Consider the following 27,087-nt stretch of genomic DNA (forward strand, 5'->3'; position numbering starts at 1 on the left):
ATCCAGCTGGCTTCTAATTGGCTCTCACATTATGTTACCTGAAACGCGTTTTAAAAACATTTGTCAGTGGGAAATACTGTTGAGTGAATCCCAGTTTAATCAAGAAAGGTGTTATCAATTTAAACATTATTGAGAGCGATTACAATCTTTATATCTACACAATTACTCATTCAGTACTTGCCACTCGACCGTATCTGTGGCTATGGTCATATCACACACTGGCTAACCCGTTGTCCAATTGTGAAGGTTATCAAGTAATGAATACAAAACCCCATAATACCGGCAGTAATTGAAGAATTACAAAGACTCAATCACTGCTAAATTGCATTGTAAAAAGGTTAAGGTTTTGTAAAAACTGTTTACAAAAAGGAGATTACTCACATTGCTGTTTTAGGGGTTTCAGTAAGGAGTTCCTGGGAATAATCTATAAATTACACAAATGCATGTGTGTTAGTATAATTACCCATTTTAACATTAGTAATACCCTCCCCGAGACGGCATTCCCACAACTACGTCGGGCAGAACCACTACAGCCGTTACGGAACCCTAGATCAATCGGGCAGAGTATCTAATACGTCTCCAGGGGTTATGATACTTACATCGTAGCAGAACCTCGCTATTTAGGGGGGTATAATGCCCGGGTATTATCTCTACTATTCAGAAATTAAGTAAGAAAGAAAGTTTTGAGCGACGGAAAATGAAATCCCGAGGCCTCCTTATATAGGTGCTGAAACTGGGTCTCTCGCAGCCCGCATAAAACAAGCACAAGGCTTACGCGGCCCGCGTCAAAGCTAGGTCAACGCGTAGCATGTCCGCATCACCACTAGGCTTGACACGATGCTGACGCGTGGCCGCACCGGGGCTCGCCTGATCATCAAGTTGTCGCGGCCCGCGTAAAGGTTAAGTGAGACCTTACGCGGCCCACCTGAACCCTATTTTCTTTGTTTTTTATTTATTTTTGAGTGAATTTCAAGTTTTGTACTTTATCTTTAGGCCACTTTGCAAGTTTTGTCCTCTATGTTTAAATTTGACGAGTTTTGTCCTTTATGTTTAAAAATCAAGCACGTTTTGTCCTTTATGCTTGATTTTTAAGGACAAAACGTGCTTGATTTTTTAAACATAAAGGACAAAACGTGTTTGATTTTTAAACATAAAGGGTAAAACGTGCTTGATTTTTAAACATAAAGGACAAAACTCATCAAATTTAAACATAAAGGACAAAACTTGCAAAGTGGCCTAAAGATAAAGGACAAAACTTGAAATTCACTCTTTATTTTTAATACAATTTTATGTATTTGAGGCCCGTTTTCGCGTATGGGTGTTTTTAAAGACAATTTAGGATATTTTAAATATTTTAAGGGTGTCGGAAAAATTATCAAGGGTGTCGGTTCAGGATTGTTATACGTAGGCATTACATCCCAATTGGATGTTTAATATAATAAAGGAAATTGGAAGAATCCAATATAAGGATGACTTATGCGATTTTATCGAATCGCATTTTGTCAAGAATGTTAATATGTTTACAGATGTTAACAAGGATTTGAATCTTTTAATTAGGTTTTACGATTTTGGCCATATCTATAATGACATGTGGCTAGGTTTTACCTTTAAGATTCTTTTTAATATTTAATGCAGAACAATCCTAAATTGAGATGTTAATAGGGATCTGAATCTAATTTAGGGAACTACCATCTTGGCCCTGTCTTAAAATGACACATGATAGGTTTTGTCCTTTTTAGATTTTATTATATTATTATAATGGTAGATCTTATAAAAGGAATATTATTTTTCATTTATTTCATATTTTATGTTTATGCATATAATTAAAAATGAAAATTTAAATCTAAACATTCCACTACCAAATTAAAAAGTACAAGTTTGCCCTAAACGGGACTTCTAACAGAAATAACATGCCCGCGCAGGGGCTAAAGAGAAATAACATACCCACGCAGGGGTTAAACAGAAAGACATGCCCACGCAGGGGCGGAATACAGAAAGACATGCCCACGCAGGGGCTGAATACAGAAACAAATGTCCGCGCAGGGACTTGATTACAACATAAATAAATAAACAAGGATCTTCAAAAATCCCTTCCCTTGGTCTTCCCCTTGATTAGGCTTGCCAAACCTTTGAAGAATCCGCGGTTGTTCCTGCGTTGGGACCTCCCGCTCAACCTGGCTTAACCTCTCTAGAACTTCTTGTTGTCGCTCTGGCGGTATCAATTGCGGCTGCGGCGGCTGCTGACGTAGAGGTTGAGGAGGTGGCGGGTGCTGGTACCCATAAGTTGGGTACCCAATGGTCCAAGGACCTCCATAGGGCCCTTCAGGATGAAGAGCATTGTAGTCCCACGCTGCCTGGTACGGATCAACATTTGCATAGTTGTAGTTGGTGTGGCCCGGCTGCTCAAAGGGATTATACGCCGCTGAACCAGCGTATGCAGGTAACGGGTTACCAAAACCCGACGGTGGTGGCGCGACAGGCGCAGAATCTACTTCCGAGACGGGGTTTGAAGGCCCACCCATCTGCAGGTCTTCATGGAATGGCGGGTAGTAGCTGCCACTGGAAGGTTCAAGGGTGCTGATACGCACTCCTCCTCGCACGGACATCCATGCGTTTGGTCTTCTACGCCTCGGTGGTGGTGGTGGCGGTGGAGTGACCGCGACAAAACGAGAATCCTCAGAGGGATCCTCCTGCTGCTACTACTGGTGAGGCGAGGAGTGGTACGAAGGGGTAAACACCCAATCATATTGAGCGAATCTCGCCTGGTAACTGTCTGGACCACGGTATGGTGATCCATGGAATGATGACCCATCAGAGATCTCGATAGGGTGGTTAGGGGTCCCGGTTGGAGGCTTGGTGGGATCCGTGTCCTCGTCCATGTCCATCGCATGGTCACCCGAGAAGTGGTCTTCAGGTCCTAATGGGTTAAAACCCACTGGTTCTTCAACGAGGTTTGCCGGGTTGAACCGGCTCTGAAAGAAAGGTGTCGGGTTGTTGAAGGAATGGTGAGAGTTGGATCTCTGGAGGGGGATGAAAGATGGATGTGGGTTATAGGGCTCATTTTCAGATTAAGGCCCGAAAGAATGGTTATAGGATGGTGATGAACTTAGCGAGAGGAATCGCCTCGCTGGCTCAATATACGTCCTCCAATGCTCCTGAGGACTGGTACTCATTGTGATGGATGGGGTTCTTCGATGTGACGGGCCGTCCTCGTGGTCATGCCCAGTGATGGGAGCCTTGCCCCTTCCACTTCTAAATCTGGCGGCATGATTTTCCTATCAATAAAAAAAAGATAACAACAAGGAATATATAAAAAGAACAAAATAAAACAAATCAGGATTTGTCCTAAGTTCTTTGTCTAGACTCGAAAATCGAGGAATGTGCAATCGTGTCATTTAGATTAAACACAAAAGCTAGTGTTTAATTCACTCAATGTTGGCTCTGATACCAACCTGTCACACCCCGATATTTCCACGTATTACTGGTGGGCTCGGTGGGGAGTATCGTGACGTAGTTGATATCGTCATAGTCAAACAACATAATTTAAATGCACAGCAGAAGCAAAAGATTAATCACATTACAAACCGAATATAAAGTAATATCAAAGTATTACAACCGGGCTCTAAAGGATCCACAGACGGATCAAATAAAAAGGAACATAGTTCATCAGACTTAAAATGCATCCAAGCTTGCAAGACTCTTATTGATGCTAAGGAGAGGCCAGTGATGTGCACAAAATACAACATATAAATTACATCAATTGTGGCATAAAACTAACCCATTTTAGTACTAATGTTGGAAAAAGTGTGTTTTTGTCTTGCTTTTGTATTTTCAGGATTAAATGAGCTCAAATAAACAAAAGAAGCAAAGAGGCAGCTAAATCTAACATAAATACAAGAAAAGGAACAAACGTGGCATGCCCGGCCTCCCGATAGCATCTTCCTAAGCAAAACAAGAGAACAGAAGGCTGAACACGCCCCGTGCTCAATGAGCACGGAGGCGTGCCCAAGTGTCAGCAGAAAAGACAAAGCTGTAGAAGCTTCTATCACCCACCACGGGGGCGTGCCCACTGGACACGGGGCCATGGTCAACTCTAAGATTCGCAGAATCTAGGAAATCTTGATAGTACAGATACGCTTTTGCACACGGGGGCGTGCCTAGTGGATTCGGGGGTGTGGTCAACTAATGCAGACAAACTGCAATTAATGAAAAAATAGAAGGAGGATGGACACAGGGCCATTCCCAATGGACACCGGGCCGTGCCCGAGCTTCTATTCAGCCTATAAATAGGGATGCTTGGATCACTTGCAACTCATCCCTTGACACACCACCTCTCTCACACTTCACCCACCACCCACCACCATCACAACACCATCATCCACCACCATCATCCATTGTCCATCATAGAGTGTGTGAGTCGTCTCAGGATCCAAGATTGATCGTAAGAGTTCTTGACAATCAAAGGCCATGTTTGCCTAAGTCTCTTACATCACTTGGTGAAGACAAGTGTTTAGTGTAATACTTTTTATTTTTAATCTTTTCGCACTTTTTATTTGGTTATGTATTAATGACTTTAATAACTAGTTTCTTATGTTGAAGGTGATTCTTCCTTATCGTTTGTCCATGGTGTCTTGGCATTATTTTACTGTCTATATAAAATAAAAGATTTTCACCATTCATATCTCCACGGTCTATATGGAGATATGTTGGCTACCTGGTCGGGGGTTAAGGGAACGGTTTGGTAGGAGTCTTGCCATTGTTCAGTGTATAGATCTTGCAAAGGACCTGAGTCAAATTTAGTAGGACCTCCTTCAATACCCACCGGTATTGGATGGCGGGGGTCCAAACTCTTTGATCCCCTCATAAGTTAAACTACTATTAAAACTTTAACCCGGCTATTTAGGACTGTATCCCTGCTGACTCAGACTACTTAGCCGAGGGTAACGTCACCTTCAAAAGAGGGGCCTAGCACATTATGCATTAATAACTTAATTAATTATCTTTCAATAATCCGACCCTTTAGGATTGTATCCTTGCTGACTCAAACTACTGGGTTGAGGCTAGCGTCACCTTCAAAAGAGGGGCCTACTACAATAACTAAGATAATCTCTTAAATAAGTGCAAAAGTGCGGAAATAATCAAAGGTTACACTACACACGAGTCGGATCCAAGTGATTCATCTTGTCTATCTGTTTTTACTTTTATTTTTATTTTCAGCATTTTAGTTAGCTTTATTTTTCTAGTTTAACAAAAACCGTTTCTAACTTTTGATTTGATTAGACGTTGAGGATAAACCGGTCCTAAAAGCTCTTATGTCCTTGGACGACCTCGGTATCTTACCAATACTATACTACGTCCACGATGGGCGCACTTACCCATATGTGTGTTTAGTGTTAGTAATTATCGTGTTTTATTAATTTAAAACTTGGCTAAAAAGTGTAAAAGGGCTTAAAATATAGATAAAAAAATATATAACACCACACACACATCACCAGCCTATTTCGATTAGTACCTGCACTTAGCCTTTTTGGGAAAATACATCAGTTTACACTGGTAAATACAATTAACTGATTCATTTTGAAAAAGGTTTAGAAAATTGATTTGAATGCACAAAGCACAAAACATTTTATAACTTGGGATAATTATTTATATATAAACTTGTAAAAGAATTACATGTTCGTTATACGTTCAGTAGCCTGGGTTGAATACCGGGTTAAAGATTAATAGACACACCACATGATAGAGTCCCGCGGCGAGTTATTCTTGAAACCGGCGGTTATACCTTTATATATATATATATATATATATATATATATGCACTGGCGGGTATATGCCTACACCCCGTGCTTAGGTCATGGCCCTTCTATGAATGATGCCAAGGATATCCGGGACATGGTCATTAACCCCCCAAAGGCTTTAAGCAAACAAAACAATTTAAACGGGTCATTTCAATAAATTAATCTTCATATGATTAAAAACTCAATGCCCGACCAAGCGGTATTTTATATATCGTACCCCAAGCCCGTATAAGGGAAAATAAGTTAAAAGTATTTACTTGAGCAAGTATATTTCACAAACAGCAAGTGCAAGTAGCTTTTACCGGGTCTCCTAATCTGGAACGAAGGTTTTTAATAACCTATTAGATTCCTAACGGGTCTTTAATTAAGACTAAACTTAGATTGGTTAGTTTTAAAGGAAGATACGGTTCAAACCCACGATTAAGCGAAAACCGGAATAGAATGTGATTTAGACCCGACAAGTTTGGAGACTTACGTAATATGGGTAAACTAAACACATTCTGGATTTTGAGGCAAAAATGATAAGGTTTGACCCGTTTTGGTCAATTTATGCAAACTAGTTACATAAACCGAACCGAACGCCAAAAATGCATAACGGGTAACCATAAGAGTCATATGCAGGTTTCCTAAGTGAATATGCCTTACATATGTTGTGACATCAGTAAGATATCTTCTATTATACCAAAATTGGATTTAAACTCAAATTACGCCCCGTAGGGGTATTTTGGTCATTTAAAAGGTTATAAAGAAGGTTGAATATATGTCTGAGTTTTAGGTCTGATATAATCAGTAAAAATACTTAATTTGATAAGTTATATCAGTAGGGTATTACCTATATGTGAAATTTATCATTTATAACCAAACTATGCATCGAAGGGGCATTTTGGTAATTTCACCTAAGGTTTAAAGGTCAAATCTGGAAATCATAGTTCAAAATTTTTGCTTACTGTTAAAGTATATAAATTTACCTCAAACTGATGTCAAATTTTAGTGACAAGTCTATAAATCAGTAATTAAGGTTTCTATTCTTTTACATTTTCAAAAATCACGTTTTAAGGTCATATGGGCATAATAGTCAACATATAACCATTTAACGGAAACATGCATATGAATCGGATAACTAATGAACCAAGTTGTATAATCACAGAGGGCTATACTAACATGAAACCTGGTCCTAATAAAGCTCTAAGGCATTTCTAAAGTATGCTCTAATGGGTCAGAACTCTTAAAGTCAAAGCAAAAGTCTACTTTTGCGATTTTTGGATCCGAACCGAGCTTAAACTGAAAATTGTCGGGTTGAACATGTTTAGACATGTTCTTACATTAATTACCAAGTTATATGAGTGATAAAATAGGTTGCATGGCTTCTACATTGTTAATTATGTGTTTATGCGAAAATTAGCTTTCTGTTGACTTTTTATAATTATCTTTGACCCGACAATTGACCTAGTTAGAGTGGGAATCAAAGGGTGCCCTTTTAAGGGTTTATTACCCACATAATTACCAACTCATAGGTACTTTCAATTCAAGATTTGACTGAACAAATTGTGAATAATCACGAAGTCAAACCTTAATTACGGCGATTTGACTTTATGCTAATTAACTAAGTAAAACTGAATTAAGGAAGGTTAAGGACACTTACTGAAGTCCTATGCACGACTAATGACCTCTAGGAAGTGTGCTTAAGCTCCAAAAATCTCCAGGAATGAAGTTGTTAGAGTTTCAATTGAGTGTGCTCAAATGTTGCAACTTTGGGTTTCTTATATAGTGATTTGATGCCATTAGATCATGCCAAGCAAGTCTACAACTGTAATGAGATGTTCCCAGGTGCCCCCTATGCATGAAATACCATTGGGGCAGCCCCTGGTATGTAAAACAAGTGTATAAAGTCGGTTAACAGGCCTGAACTGGCAGCTGCCAAGCTTTTCTGTCATTGGCAGTCCCAGGCGGCACGCATAAGAGTCCTAAGGGGGCTTACGCGGCCGGTATGAGGCCCAGATTCAGGTCAACAAGTTTCATTTATTACATTTTGGCCCCTGATCCTTTTCAAACGTGGTTTTAACTCCTTTTCTTGCATTTTCAACCCTCTAAATTGATTTTTAAGGACCTTAAGACATAACCCGACTTTATTAAGTCCTTGGTTAACTTTATAATCACCCGAAAAGCCATAAATTTCAACGTTGACGCTTTTAACCCCTCGTATACGAATATTATCATAAATTTCTCATACTTTATCGAAACCTTGTGAAATTTTTATCACAAATTCTAGTGAGCATAATTAATCCTTACAAAGCTTCGGGTTTGCTAAAAGGTCACTCAGAGGTATACTTTAAACATGTTGACACATTTAACCCCTGTGGTTTGTAATCTCTCACTTTCTTTCACAATTAGCTTTGTATGATCCATAATTCATTCGTTTAAGGGTATAAACATCATGTAGGGTTATTGTAAAGTATATTTATCCATATTTGACACTTTGAATCCTTTTGTTCACATATTTTCTTTGTTTGTCAACTTTAGTCCCTCTAAAGTAATCTTTTACTTGTTTAAAGCTCATGACACGTGTCGATATATTATTGGACATAAATTTTCGAGATGTTATAGGGATTGCCTAGGAGGACAACCAGAAGCTAGCCTCTGAACGCCATTGGTTGTTATCTGAAGGGTTTAGGCGTTTCCTCTCTGCCTTTTCTTAGTTTGAGGAATTCAAAGGCACCTTGAGATGATTTACAGGGCGTACAGGGACATGGGCTATCAAGCGGGTCTTAAAGATGGGTACTCTTATTCCTCTTAAGGTTTAAAGAGAAAAGAGACCGCCCACTATAATTATAAGGCCTAGAATCATTTGGCCAAATTGAATGAAGAATTTAGTGGTAAAACCCCTGCTCTCATTGCTAAAATTACCGATAACCCGTTGATGTCCCTGGACTAACTTAAGTCATTTCTTGAATCTGTTGGCACTTCTTCCCACAAGTCCCCATCTTGAGATGATTCTCCGTAGTTGTTTCAAAACAATAACTTCGATATGGTTGTAACTAACACTTAACTTGCTGAACTTTGGGTACTTGACTCTCGTATCAGGGGGCCTTTGTGTAGGGGCCTCCCCATGTTTTGTTTGGTCAATCTAATGCTTGTAATCACTGTTTGCCGTTGTTATTTGGGTTTTGGGGCGTTAATATACCCCCTTTGTCTGTTCTTTACTTTTTTTCTTTTAGCAGGAGTTGTTTGCAGCTTCGATCCAGTTCGTATGCCTTATGGGGAGTTAGGCGTTGTTGTTTCCTTGGAACTTTTGCCTCCCGGACATGGAGTTGTTTACTTGCAGCTTGTTTACAAGTTTTTGCTTATAATGTGTGTCTGTGTACACTTTATTTGTAGCTTGTTTACAAATTTTTGCTTATAGTGTGTGTTTGTGTGCACTTTATTTGTGGCTTGTTTACAAAATTTTTATTGTTTGTAAAGAGATAGTTTGTATTAGTCTGTGGTTTGCTGTTTGAAGCAATAGGCTTGTTGTTTGTCTCTCTTGGACTAGTCGACCTCGTCCTGCCCCACGGCTGGGCCTATTGATTAGCATGTTTATTATGCTGATATACACGTGTGTATGTCATTTACTTATTTTATCTTTTGGGGTTTATAGCCATTAGGCACGTCTGCCTTAGTGCATTGCTCTGTCCTTGGACTATGTTTTAACAGTCCTGGGTGTTTGAACATTTTTTTGCAAAATAAATCGTTCGTTACCAAAGTGTGGGGGGGGGTCCCCTAGTACATATCATTATTAAAAAGAGAGAACTTGATTACAGGTTATACTACAAAAGTGGCGCTTAGGCCTTCTCTCCTGTCCTTCTACACTGAAGGTTGATCCTCACACATTGCATCAGGTTCCAGATCCTTGGTGTAGGATCGTTTTCAGACCCGAACGAGTCGATCAGAAGAGTTTATACTCAGAACGAAAGGCGAAAACAGTCGTTTTAAGTTCAATTCAGCACAATACACTCACTAACTTTCGTTTTTATTGATTTGATGACAAATTACAGCGAGACGACACTTCGTCAGTACTTCGTTGCACAAACCAGAAAGTTACAACTGATTCCGCTTGAGAGGGTATTTATAGGGCCCTAATTCCGTTTGAAGAGGTTCCAAGCGGAACTTAATTCCGCGCGGAATTACATATGCAGCTTTCAAGCGGAATTAGACTCTAAAGCGGAATTACATGTTATCTCATACTACGTCCCCTGATTTAAAATTCTACGAACAAGACTCGATACAAGACGAAGTCGACAGACGCATACACCAACAGACTCCCCCTCGAATGTTGACGAGTCTTCAGTGTCAAGTCTTCAACATCTTCAGTCTTTATCAGTCTTCGGGATTCTCTTGAAGTATCTAACATTGTAACGTATCCTCAAATCTTCTCTCTTCCCTTCATCGTTTCCAGAATCTCAACCTGGCTAACTCTTCAACTCAGCATCAACAGATTCCCTCGAACTTCTTTTATCAGGATCTGAAACTGGCTCTATCTTCTCTCCAGTTCTCTTGATCAGATCTCTTGATTTCTTAAGTTCATTAGTTCTAGGATCGTAATTTGGCTCCCATTCTATTCAGGTATCTTCAGACTCCCCCTCAACTTATGCTGGGATCGTGGTCTGGCTTTCTAGGATCAGGAATCGAAACCTGGCTTTTTTTAAACACAAGCTCCTCAGAATCGATTGACCCAGCTCTAACTCATACCTGCACATTCTCTACCTCACAGTAAGATTTAAAAATTTAAGATTTACAAAATGAATTAACACTGTTAATCTCTGATGAACCACTTGCAGAAATAGAATGATTTATCATTTTAATATTACTGATGACCACTTGTAGAACACAGATTCAAAATCTTTTCTCTCATCTATCACAAACTCCCCCTCAAAATGATCATCATGTTTAGCACTTTGAACTTCGAAAATCAACTTTTCAACATCAGTTGTCGAAAATCTTTTTGGATTTTTCAAAATTTATGCTAAAACAAACTAAAAATCTTTTTGGATTTTTAACATGAAAGAAATGCAGTAAAGAATTATTTACAGACAATCTTTTTGTGAGTTTGTGTAAGAGGATCATATCAGTTTGTGAGACAAATCACTAACACCGTTAAGCTTTAGACATACTAAGTTCTAAATAATTCACGTCGATTATCAGTTAAATTTTTACATAAAGTTCAACTGTTTCGAGATACGAGATTAGGTGTTTTAGTTACTTGAATTATTCGCGTGTCCCACCTCAGAATATACTACCGTATCCAGATCCCAATATTCAGTCTTACAGGTGAGTATACCTAGATGATATCTGTAAAGGGTTAAATGTGAAACCGTGAGAGCTCAGGTCAGAACTTCCGTTCAGCAAAGAGATGACGGCTCAACTTTTGGTGTGTTCCCTGTAGAGAATCTTTTCTTCAACAACATATGATTAACATTTTGCAATGTTTTATCATTTTTGTGCTGAGGGCAGCGTTATATTTCAAGCAAGCATAAAGTATTATACGGGGACTAGGCCATTGCTTCCGCAAAATCAGAAGTCCCGGGATAATAACCCAGATATCACTGAGTATAAAGACCTAGTATTTCAAAATGAGGGATCCAAACAAGATTTCGGGGGTTACCATATATCCAAGAAATGTTCCCCATGAGATAAGTAAGCATTCGTATTTATGTTTATATCTCGAAAACAATCTACTAAATGAGTAAAAATCTACTGACACATCATCAGTGAGATCATTTATCACTTTTAACATTCCATATCTTTAGCGTGTTGTGATAGTCCACTGATGTACTCTCATTTCCTCTTTTCACAACCAAACTCATTTTGAATTTTTCAATGTTTTTGGCTTTTGTTGGTTTTATCATGTTTTTGGATTTTTTTTCAAATTTTCGAAATTTTCTAAAAAAATTTTTACTCCCCCTAAAATCAAAATATGTTTCAATTTTGGATTTCTGGGAAAATTTAAAAACAAACTTTACAAGAATGTGACAAACTGATATGAATTGCATCAAATCGTCATCCATTTGGCATAAACAATCAGAACTCCCCCTCACAACAAACTATTCTCCCATTATGATTTCAAAACACTTAAGTTTGTTTTAATCAATATGGTTTTTCCGGAAAATAAGTTTTGTTGATTTTACCACTTGTAAGTTGGGGTTTTATTCATCACATTGTTTTCCAAATCATTTGAATGATAGATAAATCAAGTTCAACTTAATGACCTTGATTAACCACTTGTAAGTTCAACTACCAATCACATGCAAAAATGCTTTTCAACCAATTACCAATTGTTGGTTGAATTCTCAAAATGCCGATTCCTACTCCACACTTACCAACCTGGGAGTTCCGGCAAGTCCACAACCTGTAAAATTTTAACAATGTTAAGTTTTTCTCAAAAACGATTTTGTTAAGAATGATGCCGATTCATGCTCCGTGATTACCAACTTGGGAGCTCCGGCAAGTCAGGGTTTTAGTCAAAGAATATATCCACACAAGCCTGACCAGCGTTGGGTGATTCCGAGTTACCAACACTCAGTTTCTTACCTTCCAACTTCTTCTTATAGAACTATTTAACCCCCTTTACCTTCCCGTTAATCATTTTTCCAAAAATGTTTTGCACAGTGGGGTTAAAGGCCTTTTCAACATCAAATTCTTTCTTTTCAGAAAATAATCGATTTGAAATTTCGATATTGCCAACTTCTTGTTTAAAATTTTCAGCCCTGAATGGTGGAAAATTTGCATCATCCATTGCAGGAACTGATTCTTCACATTTTAAAATAACCTGTGGCTCCTCTGACTTTGTGGAATCAGATTCATCGCTATAAGATAGCTCTTCTGATTTTGATGAATCAGAATCATTGCTAGAACTACTCTCAGATTTCTTAACAACCCATTTCTGGTTGTCAGACTTTGCTCTTCTTTTATAAAACCTCTTCGAACATTCACCAACCTCAAACTTCGAGTTTTGAAAACTACGAACGGTTTGGTTGGTGGTTCATTTTCAATCATATTTTCTTTCAATTTACGAGAAACTCCCTGTTTTGATGGTATTGCTTCAGAACAATCGTTATCAATATGACCAGTTGTGTTGCATTGGAAATAGGTTCTCATTTCTTTCTTCTGCACAACTTCACTTTTTTGCTTCTTCTTAGCAAGGAATTCTCTGTTTGTCTGTTTCCAGAAAGAACTCTTCATTTCTTCTTCTGAGCTTGCACCTGAAACAAATACAGTTTTTGGTTTATAAAATTTTCTCATTTTTATAATTTTCTGATGGAATAAAACCTAATCCCTTCTTTTTGAAATTACCGTTATGGTTTGGTTTCTTTTGAAAACCTGAACCACAACTGTAACCCTTTTTCTTGTTTAATCTTTGTTGTACTCTTGAGGTTTAAGGTCTTGGTTTTTCAGAAAGATTTTCATCTTTTATTTCGGAAATATTAATTTTTGTTAGTTTGAAAACCTTTTTTATCATTTCTGATTTAACACCTCTAATTGGAAATTCCTCATCAGAATATAATTTGCCCGAATCATTCAAAGTATATGCCACTTTAAATGTTTCGTCATTCAAATTAGATTTTGATAACAGGAATTCTTTATTGTAAACTCTTTTGTCCTGTTTGACTTTTGTACTTGACGAGTCTGACTCAGACTTTGACTCTGACATAGACTCCAACTTTGACTCCTCTGTTTTATCGTTATCTAACACATGATCCACCACTTTCTTCGTCAATTGAGATTGTTGATCAGTGGCAGACGATGTGAACGTGACCTCACCATTAAGGATATTAACTCATTATGCTTCGTTGATGAGGGGCGACACTAATGGAGGGTTTCGCCAACCCAATAACGGGTGTCAAGCCCTTAAGAGATTGGGTCCAGCCCCTTTTGACTAATCTTGTTATTTTTATTTTATATTTAGTTAAACTACTACACATAATTATTGTGTATTTAGTTATTGCTCAAATGCTTATATGATGGTGACGTATTGGTAATATGGCAGTGATTTAGTTAACTCACTACACACAACCTTCTAACTTTCGATTGGCGGTCATATTTCCTTCAATGGGGGCTAGCTTTCGATTGGTAGTCATATTTTTTTCTAGATTTCTTTTTGTAAAACTTCAAATATTTTTAAGGAAAATACTACAGAAATGTAAGCAAATTGTCAATTACTGTTAAAATTAAGTCATTCAATTTTTTTCTATATTTAATGTAACTAAACTTAATTTAGTGTTTTAATGATTTGTAATTTTTTAACGGCAAATTTGGATCACTGACGGACCGCTGTAGTATCATCGTGTCACCAGCAGAACCACCCGATCATATCCATCTCCATTAGGCAATAATGCCTATACACCAATTCAGGAGGAAACCCAATAAATCTGGGAAAACCCCTTTGTGGGAACCGAACCCATCACCTGATGGTCATAAGCCTTATCCCACCCTCAAGATACGACTAGGCTATAATGGCATGGGTTTTAATGAGTTTAAATGCTAAAAAAGGTAACTTTTCAAACTTAAAGTTGATTAGATACCACTAGACTATAATGCCATGAGTTTTAATGATGTGTAATAACCAGTTCATCAAAAACCCTCCATAGATTAATGGCCACGACTTCAAAAAATAGAATTTTATGAGTTTAAAAGCTAAAAAAGGTAACTTTTCAAACTTAAAGTTGATTACTTTATAAATTTTAAAAAATTTAGTGAAGTCTACATCATCATTGTTAACCAGAATAACAAATGAAACTTGGTTATTTTAGGCTATGAGATATACTTTCACGCCCCTTAATTATACGTAGGTATCACATCATCTACTTGACCCTCTTTCACTTCACTGTACACTAAGGAAATAGTTTAACCCCACTAACGCCCTTAAAATTAATTAAGATACATATATATAGAATGTTGTTGTGTGTGTGTGTGTAAATTTTGCAATGCTTGATTCTCTCCCTCTCTTTCTCCTGGTTAACTTCTTAACATGTGAAGCTTTTAATACCTATTAACATCCTTGAGGAGCGGTTTAACATGTGTTATTAACGGATGCTGACTAGGATTAACACCTATGAGCGTTAGAGTATACCAGGTGGCCTTAGAGAGACAAAAAAAATTCAGTCACTTGATTGCAATAGCTAGTAAACTTAATCAAATTTCTACAAAGTTACCCCTTTTTATTATTAACTTATTATTATAACTAGAATTTACACCCGCGCTTCGCGGCGGGATAACGTTTTTTTAAAGTTGCGCGTACGTCACAACGTAACTTAAATTTATACCACATGTAACTAAAGCTAAACATATAAAACTCGATTACAAAAGTATTTAGAAAGTTAAAGGGTCGTCAGTGTCAATGGCAAAAGTTGAGAAAACACAAAAAATAAATATGTCGAAATGTATATAAACTTAAGTTTATATCCACACGTTAATAAAAATAAAGACATAAAACTCGATTAAAAAGTATTTAGAAAGTTAAAGGGTTGTAAGAGTCAATGCTAAAAATTAAAGGTTAAAATAAAAAAATAAAAAAAATTATGTCGAAACGTAAATAAACTTAAGTTTATATCGACACGTAAATAAAAATGAAGACATAAAACTCGTTTAAAAAGTATTTAGAAAGTTAAGGGGTCGTAGGAGTCAATACTGAAAGTTAAAGGTTAAAGGTAAAAAGAAAGAAAACCAAAAAAAAGACAAAAAAGGAAAAAAAAAAAAAAAAAGAGTACTGTAGCATAAAAAGTATTTAGAAAGTTAAGGGGTTGTAAGAGTCGATATTGATAACTAAATGTTAAAAGTAAAAAAAAAAAAACAAAACAAAAAATTATGTCGAAACGTTAATCAACTTAAGTTTATATCGACACGTAAATAAAAATAAAGACATAAAAGTCGGTTAAAAATATTTTGAAAGTTAAAGAGTCGTAAAGTAAAACCAGAAAAAGACAAAACAAAAAAAAACCAAAGAAAGTTACTATAGCACTGTACAGTGAAAACCAAGTTGTTCTTTAATATATATTATAATATAATATAATTGAGTCATTCTAAGCATATTTTGTTTTTCTTCTTTTAAAACTTTTAACTTACGATGGTTTTTAAATTTCGAGTATGCTATTACTGGGTGTCTAATATTATCTACATCTTGATATATTTTGTAGAAACACGATTTTGCTCGAAATGAGAAGCCACAATAGTCGATTTAATTACAAGAGGAAAGTATGAGATAATAACTAAAGTTGGTAAACAATCGGACATCATAATGTTTAGATAATAATGATCAATGATTGAACATACCGCAAGAATTTATATCGTTCCTAATCTGAAGGTTAAGTGTGAGCTCTCTCAAAACTTCTCAACCTATACGTATGAACCCGATATTTATAGCCAATTCCCTTTCGTTGAACCCATCCTAGCGAATGGGAGTCCACTCGCCAATACTAATCTAGCGAATGGCATCCATTCGCTTGACACTCTCTAATGAATAGAAATTGTTTCATTCATATTGTAACATACAATAGCATATTCAACATACGACTCAACCTAGCTTATCACACAAGAACGGACACACTAATATGTACTAACAAATTACCTTTTTAGTTTCCATTGTCGGCGAATGCTGAATATCTTGCAATCTTCAATCACTAATGAATGTGGATGACATCACAAAAGCCTTGACTAATGATTCAAATGTGCATGACAATGATTCGAATCTTCGTAATAAAATCAAATCCTCAAAGCTTCTCATATTAGATCCCCCCCCCCAAAGGTAAGCATCTCCATATCTAACAACATGTTTGAAGGAAACATGCACGATCTTTCAATCACCATACTAGTATATGATAAAGGTTAATATTTTTAAATATCTGGAACAAGTCATCAATTTTGTCACGAAAACTCAAACCCAAACCCGATCAAAGTCCACGACACTATCTAAGACGTGATCCTCTGGTAATGCAACGAGATCTCTAGTCACATCATTATTCGATTTGTTAGTCATAGAATAAATCATTTGAAGGAAGATCAATTTTGTAGTCCTTTCCATGAGAACCGTCACATTCAACCCCAATTACCGACTAGCCAATGATAAACATTGAAAGCTCCCACAAAACCTAGAACTTCAGTTTGATAAATAAATATGGAACTTTTGATATATTGTGACAACTGTCAAATTTGCATGCATCCGTACAATTATTAAACAATGATTAGTGCTTAATGACTGTGCTGAATTACAATTAATTACTTGAACTGCTTTCCGATTATTGCTATATACATACATGTGCATCTTATATTGCAAATGACATATCATTACTGCATGCAAACTTTGTTGATTCGAATGATGCACGAAACACCGGCAGCACAGTTATCAGACAAATCAGAAAAATGCTGACAGAGTTCAGAACATAGACAGATATGGCATTGAGGTACAGAATGGGCCAGAAACCAAGAGTTACACTAGTATAGTGTGTAGGAAAGTAAGGATCACAAAACTGCCTTCCTAGAGATAGTTGAAGTGCCGGAAAGTACCTAAAACTTACATAAACTGCAAAATTCTGCAGAAAATCAGCAAATTCAGCATTCAAACTAACTAATATCATGCAGAAATATGGCTAAATGATCCTGAATGCTTTCCTAACTGTCGGGAATCAAAACTGTCACAAAAGGTAACATAAAGCACACTAAACTACGTAGTTTAGCACCTTAACGAACCGGTAACCAACCGAATAACCGGACACTACCCGAAACACCAAATTTTCACTAGAAGCACCGTTTTAACATTACCAAGCTATTTATGGTCCCCGAACATCATTACACACTATATAACATCTAGTAACTAAATAACCTAACTAGATACTTGATTTCCAACTAACTAAACTAACTAATGGTTAAATTTCAACTCTACACCCCCCATACCTATGGCCATAGTGTGGCCCCCCACTTGTGGATTTTATTTGCTTATTTAATTAGATCATGTTGGGAATATGCTACACATATTATGCTTTATGCCATTATATGTTGGAAGATTTATTTAAGAAACCATAAGATTAAACTATCTCATTCTTCACTAACTTAACTTCACCACACTTCTTCCTCTCTCCCTCTTACTTGCGGTCAAGAACACCCCAACATACATCCATCATCTTCAATCACCTTCCATCCATTCTACATATATACAAAGGTGTAAGAAAGGGTATAAAGAAGCTTGGAGCTTTCGAAAGCTGAAGGACCTTCATCATTTGCTTTTAACCATTTCTTTTCTTCTCTTGATCATCCCTAGCCTTGAGCTAGTGGTAAGAACATCACACTCCTCATTTTACATCTTGTTTAAGTGGTTAAAAGAAGATACATGATGTTAATCTTAAAGAACACCAAGAAACAAGAACATAAAACATGAACATAAGCTTAATATCTTAAGAAATCATGTTGTTTAGTGTTGAATATGCTACTTGATGATTGATTGTTTATGTTAATGATGTAGATCATCATATGATCTTGCTAGCTGATGATTAAAAACATAATCTAGCAAGATGAGAGGATGAAAATATTACAGTTTAATGGATCATCCTCACAAAAGTCATAAACTTGAAAGAATAAATTGTTTTCTTGTTAAGTGATGATTTAAGTAAGATGTAAGTCTTGTAGATCTAAGATTTCAAGGATGATTTTTCAAGAAATCAAGTTAAAAAATACAAAGTTTACATAATCTTGGTTTTTAAAGAAATCAACCATGTTTTTAAAGGTTAAACAAGTGTAGAAACACATATGTAACAAGAAAAATCCAAGAAGAAGCCTTTTTAGAAAATGTGATTATAAGTTGTAAAGGACTAACTCCTTTAAAATTGATGTTTTTAATGAAACAACCACACTTTAAAGGGTAACAAGACTTATTAGAGACACTAGTAAGTTACTACAATTTTTTGTAAATTTTCAAGTTCATGAAGTAGTAGTATATGCTTGTTTTTGGCAAAATTGGTAAGTATAGATTGATTGTTGATTGGTTGTGTTGATTTACAAAAGAAAATGATATGCCTTGAAGGCATGGAAACCTCCATTTTTAGGAGAAACTATGGCAAAAATTTTCTAAAAATCCAACACTTAGAAAAATATTTTTAAACAAATATTTACAAGTATATTTTAAACCATAAACTTCCACATAAAGTTTTCCATAATTTTTGTTACAAAAATTATAAATATTGGAGGTTGGTTTTTATAAATAAAAGTGACTAAATATGTATTTAGGAAAATATATATTTAGATGTTACCATGTGTGTGATTATTTGTATATTATGTGTATTAGTTATATTATTTTAGGACTTGAAATAATATAACTCATCAAAATACCAAGATATTACAATCCAAAATATTACCAAAATTCCAAGGAATAAATATACGAAGAATACCCAATTTATTGGTGGAACCGAACAAAGGAAATATAACTTACAAAATATTCCGAAAATATTATTCATAAGTATATTTTTGGTAAATAATATTTTGGACACCAAGGAAACAAAAACATGATTTTTACAATTATTACAAGATTATATCATATTTTTTACAAGAAAAAAATATATTATTTTTGGGCAAATAAAAATATATATTTTCTTGGAATTATTAGAAGATGTATTATTTTTGGAAGAAATATATATATTTTCTCAAACAGACATGACATACATTATTTTTGGGAGAAAATGTATTTTTCTTAAATAAACTTGAAATATACTATTTTTGGAGGAAAAATGGATTTATATATATATATATATATATATATATATATATTTTCTAAATTAGACTTGGAAATATATTATTTTTGAGACTTGTATGAGATTTATAAGTATTTTTGCCAAGAAAAGTTATAAATCATTTTTCTAAGTAACATTTCTCAAAATATATATTTTGGGAATGTATTGATGTATTTTTACTAGAAATATTATTCCGGAAAAATTAATACAAAATTAAGTATAAGAATACTTAACAATTACAAGAAAATACGTATTCTCGTACGTATATATACATTCCGGAATACGAAACCAATACATGGTAAAAATATACGAGTATAAGAATACGAATACAAATACACTCATCCTTGGGAAGGATACACATGAATAAATACGTAAAAGGGTAACAAGTTAAAATACATTATTTTAACAATTATTCCAAGATTTAATAAATATAATTTAAGTTAAAATATTTATTATTTTAATAACTTGGAATAATATTGAAGACACAAAGAAATGTAACTCAAAGGCACTAATTAATACAAAGTCAAGGCACGACCCGCTCGTCTAATAGACCTTAGTACGTTGAAGGTAGTCGTGTACACCCGAAGGAGCTTTGAGTTACAGTTGATATCGAAGAACGCAAAACCGTGAGTTCATGTTTCCCTTTTCTTTAACTGTTTTTGTTTTATAACTTCGGGGGTGAAGTACATGTTACAAACTGATTACAAACGTTTATACATGGTATGGTTAGCTAAGGAATATATTGCTTGATCATGTGAGTGGTGGGTATAACGCTTAAGACCATTAATCCTCGAAGTAGGACCGAGGGACATGAGTGATAGATCTATTTGGGTGTAGCGAGCCCCACCCATGCGCCCGCCGAGTGGACCATGTGGTGACTATGTATTATTGCCGGAGACAAAATCTACTAGGTTTGAGCCTTCCTGCATCACGTCACATATATTAATGTATTAGCTACACATTAATTGATCTGTTTCCTTGTTGCTTCATACCAGTTTACAAAGTACATACTTACAAGAGTTTTCAAGGTTTATTCGTGCACACATACTAAACACATGAACTCGCTCAACTTTTGTTGATGTTTTCAAACTACATGTATTTTAGGAAGTTGGTTGTGGATCTGGCGGGTGTTCAAGATTTCAAGTTAAAAGATGTCATCCAGTACTGAACGGTTTGAATCATGTGTTTTATCCTTGATAGAATACATGGTTCAAAGGCTCGCTTTTATTAGTGTGTTCTGTGAAGTCCAGTATGAATCTTTAAGCTTTGGTTACCATGTGATCTAAACTTGAAGTCTTAGTTTGTTGTTAAATAATGACGGTTGTATTATTTTGAAAACTATCTATGGATGAACATCTTGGTTTTATCATATAGTTGTTTGTTATGGTTGAATGCAATGATATTAAGCAAGTCACACCAAATCACGCTTCCGCAAAAGTCAGGGTGTGACATATATACTATGCAACACCATACGCTTGTTGTTAGTACCACCCGAATTTCCAAAGAATTAATATATATTTTTTTCAAGATTTTTATTGCCCCCTAATTATTGGTAAATTCTTCACACAATACATCTTTATATATTTGGAATATTCACTTTGACCCATAGTAGTCATATTAACAAGCAAGAACACAGAGCATTGGTTGATAGAATGATCCAAGAATACCATTGTATTCTCCTATTGTTGTGAAGACCCCACAATCTTCAAAAAACACGTATCTTCGTCATCACAAACTAATCTGACTCTTCCTCAAACCACACGTATTCGACATATAAGTCCAAATGCGTAAAATCTCATAATATCGTGTTACCAAAACTTTTCTCAACAATCATCCCCTTATTCTAAATTTCTAGAAAAACTTTCATTCAAGAAAATTTTTCGAAAATATTTTTGTTAAGGATAGGATGATTGTATCTTGATAACATAACATCTAAACATATTAAAACGGATAAGAATGAATTCAACAGCCTTCACATTCGCTAAGCCACATAACAAATGTAACATTATATAGCGAACGGAAGAATTCAGGTAGCGAATGGAAACTTTATGTGACAAATGGGGCTATTCGCTCTTCTATCTAGCGAATGAAATCCTTTGTTAGCGAATGGAACTTTAGGTAGACAAATGAGGCTTATCCATTGGTTCCTGTCTAACGAATGGGCTCCATTCGCAGATGCTGTTCTTTAACGCAGCCTCTGTTCATCACGAATTTATTCCAAAAAATCAATGAATTGATGATGGAAACATATTCTCATGGTGCGAAAACCAAAACCTAATGATCCTAGATCATCAATTTGATCTCTAACCCATGTTTTGATCATTAAATTTCAGATTTAGAAAATGTTGTTCAAACCTTTATTCTAAAGAAAATCTCCAAATTCGAGTTTAATAAACGTAATCAACACTTGAATTTGATCCTAATCTATTCACCGGTCAAAACCTAAGCTTCGTTCTCTTGAATCAAATCAAATTCCAAAAGACTAAACATGAAATCCATAGTTTTGCACTGTATTTTTACGTCTTGAACATGAAACTTCAAATCGATCATCTCATCATGAGCTATAGTGAGCTAATTCGCTATTAAATCGATTAGATCATGTACCATGGTAACACCATAGCAGAAACATGGTTTGGACCAATATAAAATCTCATATTAATCAATTTGATTATGTGACAAAAATCTAAGATAATAACTACAATCGGTAAACATTTGAAGAACATAACGTTTAGGTAATGATGATCATAGAACCGAATGATTGAACATACTAAAAAAGTTTACATCATTCCTACTCTGGTTATCAAGCGTGACCAATCTCAAAACTTCTCAATCTATACGAATGAACTAGATATTTATAGCCAACTCCCATTTGATGAACCCATCTTAGCGAATGTCATCCTTTCGCTAGACACTTTCTAGCGAATGAAAATTGTTCCATTCATATTATAACATACAATTACGTATTCAGCATACAACTCAACCTAGCCTATTCGTACAGCGACGGACACACTAATATTCAGTAACATATTTTTTTTTCAAAATCAAGTAATGAATAGTAATGTATAAGTTACCGACTCACAAACGTACACGTTTTATATATAAACCGGTGACGTTTACCCTTTTTAATCAAAACATAAACATGTTACCAAAGTTTCTTCGCATTTAGGATTTTTTTATAAATTGAAGTCGTTTATCCTTTTCATTATTCCAATAATATAATGTAATGCATTATTAATTTCCGAATATACTGTTGCAACTTACTTATCATCTACGTTTCGGTGAAAGTTTTGTTCAAAATCGAACGAGTCAAATATAATTGATTTCTTTGTTCTTTACTGTGACGAACCGAACCAATACCAACCGAACAATATTCATTTTTATAGTTTCCGGTATAAATTCCATTGAAAACGTATAGTTGCATTCGCAATATAATGTATTTTTTTAGTGTTTTGAGGTTCCATGATACTTTGGGTGTAGAATCGACATGACAGCACGGATTGGTCGGGGCTAAGGTTCCATGATACCTTGGCTCCCCCTCCCCCCCCCCCTCCCAAAATATGGTATTTTTCATTTTTAGATTTTGTCATTAGAATTTAGCATATTCCCATTAGATATACTTGTTTGATGTTTATACAAGTTGTGGCTAATTAAACAATCACTCATTTGATGTTTCATATTTACTCATTTGATGTTTCAGATTTAACAATATAAAGGCTCGCTAACATTTGATCATTTAAGAAGACACGAAATTTTGTTTACTAAAAGTTTGGTCTCGTACCTTTGTATGGTTTAACTTATTTTACATTTATCTCGTAACTTCATATGGTATTTGTTATTTTATGTAGGTCTCATGAATTTATATGGTTTGAGTATATACTCTTCTCTATGGTGGTTTTTTTGGAGTTTTTTTTATGGTTTGTGTTTCATGACTGTCCTTTTGAATGAATATTTTCTTTTAATCTGATCACACTACGGAGCCAACCTTTGGCTCGTAAAAGGCTAATGAAAATGAGATTAAGTTTGTCCTCAAATTAGCTTGAGCTCAATTGAGCTCGATCTTTAACTTTTTGTTTGCGAGCCTAGCTCGATTCCAATAAGATAGGCTCGAACAAAGTCGAGGAGCTTCAGAAAAAAAGTAGCGAGCCAAGTCCTGGTAGAGTAGGGCAGGCCCGTGACCAAATTTTCGTCGCAACGTCCGAGGTACTTCCAACCACTTGTTTGTGAATAAAAAGTGTGTATATATCAAAAGAGATGTAACCTCATCACCCATTATGAGCATGCACACATATGCATATATAATGATATATATGGTCTCCATTCATGCTGAGCTTTGCTTTAACATTAGAGGCAAAGTCTTGCTGAACATGCTTAAGAATTCATTGGTATATTTATCTTTCTTTCGGATCACACTGCTGTTCCATGGTGTTTAAACCACTGCTTAAGGTAAACAGTTCGTGCATGAATCTTACTAAGTTCCCTCTTAATCCTGCAGTGATCATCAACTCTGAAAAATCATATTCATCCAAACCTAATGTCACCAAGAAGATCTATTGCGGTACTGTTACAATTACGTCTTTACCCTCATCACTTTCATCAGATAGGGTTTGTAACAATTCTGCTAGTTTACCTCTTAACTGGAGGGATATTCAAGGTTTAAACAACTGGGAAAATCTCATCCAACCCTTAAGTCCTCTTCTCCAAGATGAAATAATCCGTTATGGCAAGTTTGTCACCGCTTGCTATGAAGCTTTTGATCTAAACCCCAATTCCAAACGCTACTTGAACTGCAAGCACAGCAAGAACCGAATGTTTTTAGCGGTAGGATGGGGAGACTGTGGTTACACGGTTACAAAATATGTTTATGCCACCGCTAACATCAACGTTCCTATCCAAAATGGTGGTTCGTGTGCCCGGTGGATAGGGTACATTGCGGTGTCATCGGATGAGGAGGTGAAGAGGATTGGGAGGAGGGACATTTTGGTAACTTTCCGTGGAACAGTTACTTATCAAGAATGGATAGTGAACTTCATGAGTTCACTATCCCCTGCGAGGTTGGATCCTAATGATCCAAAACCTGATATTATGGTTGAAGCTGGTTTCCTCAACCTATATACTTCTTCTGAGACCAACGTCAGGTTTGGTCTTGGAAGTTGCCGAGAACAACTTCTTTCAGAAATTTCTCGGCTTTTAAGAATATATAAAAATGAAGAACTAAGCATAACGTTAGCCGGGCATAGCATGGGTAGCTCATTGGCTATGCTGCTCGCGTATGACATAGCAGAAGTTGGATTGAAACAACCCTCGGTCCCATTAACTGTTTTTTCATTTGCGGGACCCAGGGTTGGGAATGTCCATTTCAAGGAACGGTGTGAGGAGTTGGGAGTTAAAGTTCTTAGGATCGTTAACGCAAACGACCCTATAACAAAACTCCCAGGGATTATATTCAACGAGTCTTTTAGTACTTGGAGGAGTGCTTGTTATGCTCACGTTGGTATTGAATTGGTGCTCGATCCTCTGAAGCCGAATGAAGACGAGACAAACGGGATGTCAGGCATCATGATAGATCAGAGAATAAAAAAGGGTGTGAATATGATGGAATTTTTCAAAATCGATGACATTCTCTGTGTTCATGACATGCAAACTTATATTGAAATGATCAAGAATTGCCCAAGGAGATCAAGAATCCGAAGGAAAGGGGTGGATATGATCAAAAAGTTGAAAGAAATGAACATGACTTCAGTAGCATGGATATATGTTGCAACAACATTGGTTGTTTTGCTTACCATACTTGTGTAACGTTTGAAAATGTGATGAGGTCAGCTATGAAAGAGAGAATAATGATTTTTCTTTTTTGTTAACTGCGATTTTCTTTTTGTGTTTGGTCATCGTACTCTCAGTTTGGAGAGCCTCGTTGCTCCGCTCTAGCCAGACTATGTTGTTTTAACTAGGCTCACGTTGGCTTCAATGTTTGGCTTGGGGATTTCCCCCGGAAATCATACCGCCGGCTGACGCTTGACAGTGGCTATGCCACCATAAGAGTAGATCTCTCTGGCGTAACATATGGTGGGACGAAAACCCGGGTGGGTTTTAGATTCGAACTGACAACCTCACACAAGGCCTAGCTTAAATCCTTCATTACCTTATTCCACCAAAAATGACACAAATGAAGATCGAATTTGGGTCTCCACTAAAGAATTCAAGCCTGTTATCATTAGGCCACAAGTCCGGATTGAGAGAACAAAGATAAATTATGTAAGAGTTAATTACTATTTTCGTCCCTGAGGTTTGTCAAAAATAACAGTTTCAGTCCATTAGTTTAAAAATTGCGAATTCAGTCCATTAGTTTCATTTTCGTAACCATTTCAGTCCACTAACTTAACTCCATCCATTTATTTTGTTAACTTTGAGTTAACTAACTAATTCAGGGACGGTTTGCGTCAGTTTTAGAAACACAGGGACTTAAGTGTAAACTCTAAAATATTAAAACAAAAAAAAATAGTAAATTCCAAAAAATCAAAAAAATTCCAAAAAACCAAACAAATTCCAAAAAATTCTAAAAAATAATAAAAATTCTAAAAAATCATAAAAATTCTAAAAAAATCTAAAAAATCCAAAAAATCCGTTTCGAAGCAAACTGTTTCGAACCCGAACCGTTTCGAGCTGAACCGTCCGTACCGTTTTGACCCGAACCGTTTCGAGCGGAACCGTTTCGACGCGAACCGTTTCGACCCGTAACGTTTCGAGCCGAACCGTTTCGACCCGTACCGTTTCGAACCGAACCGTTTCGACCCGTACCGTTTCGAAGCCGAACCGTTTCAAGCCGTACCGTTTCGAACCGAACCGTGCCGTTTCGAACCGAACCGTTTCGAGCTGAACCGTTTCGAACCGAACCGTGCCGTATCGAACCAAACCGTTTCGAGCTGAACCGTATCGAACCGTACCGTTTCGACCCGAACCGTTTCGAAGCCGTACCGTTTCGAAGCCGAACCGTTTCGGTTCGATACGGCACGGTTCGCGTCGAAACGGTACAGCTTGAAACGGTTCGGTTCGATACGGCACGGTTCGGTTCGAAACGGTTCAGCTCGAAACGGTTCGGTTCGAAACGGCACGGTTCGGTTCGAAACGGTACAGCTTGAAACGGTTCGGCTTCGAAACGGTTCGGTTCGAAACGGTTCAGCTCGAAACGGTTCGGCTTCGAAAGGGTACGGGTCGAAACGGTTCGGCTCGAAACGGTACGGTTGAAACGGTTCGCGTCGAAACGGTACGGGCGGTTCAGCTCGAAACGGTTCGGGTCGAAACGGTTCGCGTCGAAATGGTTAAGCTCGAAACAGTTCGGGTTCGAAACAGTTCGCGCCGAAACGGATTTTTTGGATTTTTTAGAATTTTTTAGAATTTTTATGATTTTTTTAGAATTTTTATTATTTTTTAGATTTTTTTTTGGAATTTGTTTGGTTTTTTTGGAATTTTTTTGATTTTTTGGAATTTACTATTTTTTTTGTTTTAATGTTTTAGAGTTTACACTTAAGTCCCTGTGTTTCTAAAAC

The 27,087-nt window shown here is 36.3% G+C and overlaps 1 protein-coding gene across 1 annotated transcript; it reads left to right on the forward strand.

The window, feature by feature from the left end:
• The first annotated feature begins 24,001 nt into the window (after window positions 1-24,001).
• Window positions 24,002-25,339, forward strand: LOC110943752 (galactolipase DONGLE, chloroplastic). Its single transcript, XM_022185487.1, has 2 exons — window positions 24,002-25,054; window positions 25,142-25,339. The coding sequence occupies exons 1-2, from the start codon at window positions 24,002-24,004 to the stop codon at window positions 25,337-25,339; spliced, it is 1,251 nt and encodes a 416-aa protein (XP_022041179.1).
• Window positions 25,340-27,087: the final 1,748 nt, after the last annotated feature.

This window comes from Helianthus annuus, chromosome 11 (genome assembly GCF_002127325.2).
Source record: "Helianthus annuus cultivar XRQ/B chromosome 11, HanXRQr2.0-SUNRISE, whole genome shotgun sequence".
Classification (NCBI taxonomy): Eukaryota; Viridiplantae; Streptophyta; class Magnoliopsida; order Asterales; family Asteraceae; genus Helianthus; species Helianthus annuus.